We start from the raw sequence: 2,640 nt of genomic DNA on the forward strand, positions 1-2,640 counted from the left end.
CTTTGCTGTACATAACGAAATTCCTATTTATTATTGCGAAATATTTATGTTGAATAATTGTCTTGCTCCTATCCTACGAGTTTTTCTGTGGTTTATATATTCAAATGGTTCTGCAATCTAAAGGATCTCAAGTTTCTATGATTACCGTCAATTTGTTAATAGCAATTGGTATTTTGACAGGAAAATGGCACACTTGAGGAATACAGTTTAGCTCCTGACGGTGTAAATCAAGCATAATTGGCAGGAGAATTATTTCAAAAGGTAGATTCCAATAAAGGTCTGTCTTATGGGAACAAAGAGGTATGCCTCTGTCAAATATCCAATTGGCAAGGATATTCCTCTAAAATACCTGGGTAGTGGTGGTCCAAAGCAGCTTTCGCAAGCTAATTCTAAAGCTTGCAGTTAGAAAGACCTGAATGAAATCCAGATTTTGATAATCATTTCCATAGTGTTGCTATCTTTGAATGGGCCTGAAAGAGAAGATATGTACGTTTGCATACCAATAGTCTTTCCCTCGGTTCCTTTCTTTTACAGATACTTATACCTGTACATATAAATTGTTTTTAGAGGAGAAATTAATGTGCAGGAACTGACGGAAAAGAAATACCGGTCGAAAATGTGCGAATTTGCTACTCCCCCTTCTCAAGAACAAGTCACACTGCTAAAGTCGTTGCAACTGTCTTGGATATACCATTTGATGGCCCTCAGTGTAAGGCATGTTATCCAATCTTGACAGATTCATTCCCTCAAGGATGCTTGAAAGGAGGACAGACTTTTGTTACATGTTACTCATTTGAGGGTGATGTTAAAATTATTGTCCTAAATTAGCGCGCGAATGTTATATCTAATGTCAGCACTATAAAATTGATTAGATTCTATGCGCTTCATGGCTCTTTTGGACCTGATATATACTTAATACTCCTGTGCATCTACAGTATCATGTTCTTAATTTTTATGTGGGCCTTGTGGTTAGCTTAGATGTCTGCATTAAATTTTGACCCATGAACTAGGAATTGGATCAATGTAACCAAACTCCAGGTAAACTAGGACAAAGGTTTTGTTCAGAGTAATTATTTCACCAGGTCACTCTTTGTTCTTCCACAGAGGGGATGTCCCTAAATAAATTAAGTTCTGCTCCCATTTTGCTTAGAATTTGATACCCATCACCAAGCATGTATACTGTGTAGCTTTGTTTATTATAGACATTTACCACCCTCATGGTTGCCTGCGCTCTCTGAAACTTTCTGCCATGAATAATGGGATAAACTTGCTTGTAGATCCCCACGCATAGTATGGATTTAGGTTTCAAAAATGTGGTTTGAGAAATCGTTTTAAATTTTCAAAAATGTGGTTTGAGATATCGTTTTAAATTTTCTCTTCAACTGACTTACATAAATTTGCTGGATAGGTGGTAGAAGATCTCCGTGAGCATTTCTTTGGTCCTTCATTGGAACTTTCATCTCATGATATGGAATGCAATCCATTTAAGGAACTAAAAGTAGATTTTGTTTGAAGTGGAAGAGGCCGGTGATTGGCTTATGCTATAGCACTTAACAGTATCAATTGAGTAATGAGTTGATTATTAAACCAAGAATTGGGTATTATTTTCGGTTTTATATCTGGATGTTGTGCTCTTCCATGTACAGTATTCAGTGATATGGCCTCTGGATGAGAAATATCCGTTTGTGAAGCCAGAAGGTGGAGAAAGTGTTTCGGATGTTGTTTCTAGACTCATGAAGGCTTTGATAACCATTGAGTCAGCGTTTCAAGGGTAAAAAAATCTTCTCCTTATTTTGTTTTCGATTCTAGGTCTGGATTTCTAGTGTAAAAAAGTGTGCATCTATTTCTACACCTAAAGTTAGGCATGATGGGTCCAAATGTTGAAGATATGAGGGCATGTAATTATACTACTTTCACTGACCTACATTATTACCAACTCACCTCCTTCTTAGGTTTTACTAATCACTAGTTATTCTTAAATTTCAATGTTTCACCAACAGTCATCAATAAAGTTTGATATTCGCTAAGAATGCTTCTGTGTTGCAGCTGCACAATCTTGGTTGTCAGCCATGGTGATCCCCTTCAAATCTTGCAGACAATACTCCATGCAGCTAAAGAGCGTGACGGACCCAATTGTGACTTGGCATCAAGAATAGAGGCAGTTAAAGTCCCATCTGTTCTCTCACGACACCAGAAGTATGCCCTTCTAACTGGACAACTTAGGGCAGTCATATAAATGATAGCTTCTACGGAGTGGGCAAAGTGCTAATTAGCTACTGAAATTGATTTTCATTTATGACTACATTCTTGTCATGTGATGTTATTGGAGTGAAGCAACAATAATATAGCCTCCCAAAAGGTTTGTGCATATATAGTGGTGTTTCAATTTGATGAAAACGCCTCAATATAATGTTTTCAAAGGCGATTCCAGGGCTCGCCTCAAGACAAGCCGCAGCAAAACCGCTCCTGGGTGTTGATTTTTTTAGCAGAGAACCACAAAAGATTCTGTTCTTTCCTTATTATTATTATTTTTTGGGGTGAAGAAGTGAAGAGTTGCGTTTTTTCCCAAGCTGTTAGGGCTTTGTATAGCGCAAACACAATCCCCTTGTTTTATGGTATTTATTATTAATTTTCCATTTT

The 2,640-nt window shown here is 37.3% G+C and overlaps 1 protein-coding gene across 1 annotated transcript; it reads left to right on the plus strand.

The window, feature by feature from the left end:
• Window positions 1–1,408: 1,408 nt before the first annotated feature.
• Window positions 1,409–2,640, plus strand: LOC131325557 (uncharacterized). The gene is made up of 3 exons (XM_058357878.1): window positions 1,409–1,470; window positions 1,646–1,771; window positions 2,047–2,640. Coding segments are annotated over exons 1-3 (318 nt in total). The 5' UTR covers window positions 1,409–1,468; the 3' UTR covers window positions 2,237–2,640.

The sequence above is a fragment of the Rhododendron vialii genome, chromosome 5a (genome assembly GCF_030253575.1).
Source record: "Rhododendron vialii isolate Sample 1 chromosome 5a, ASM3025357v1".
In the NCBI taxonomy this organism is placed as follows: domain Eukaryota; kingdom Viridiplantae; phylum Streptophyta; class Magnoliopsida; order Ericales; family Ericaceae; genus Rhododendron; species Rhododendron vialii.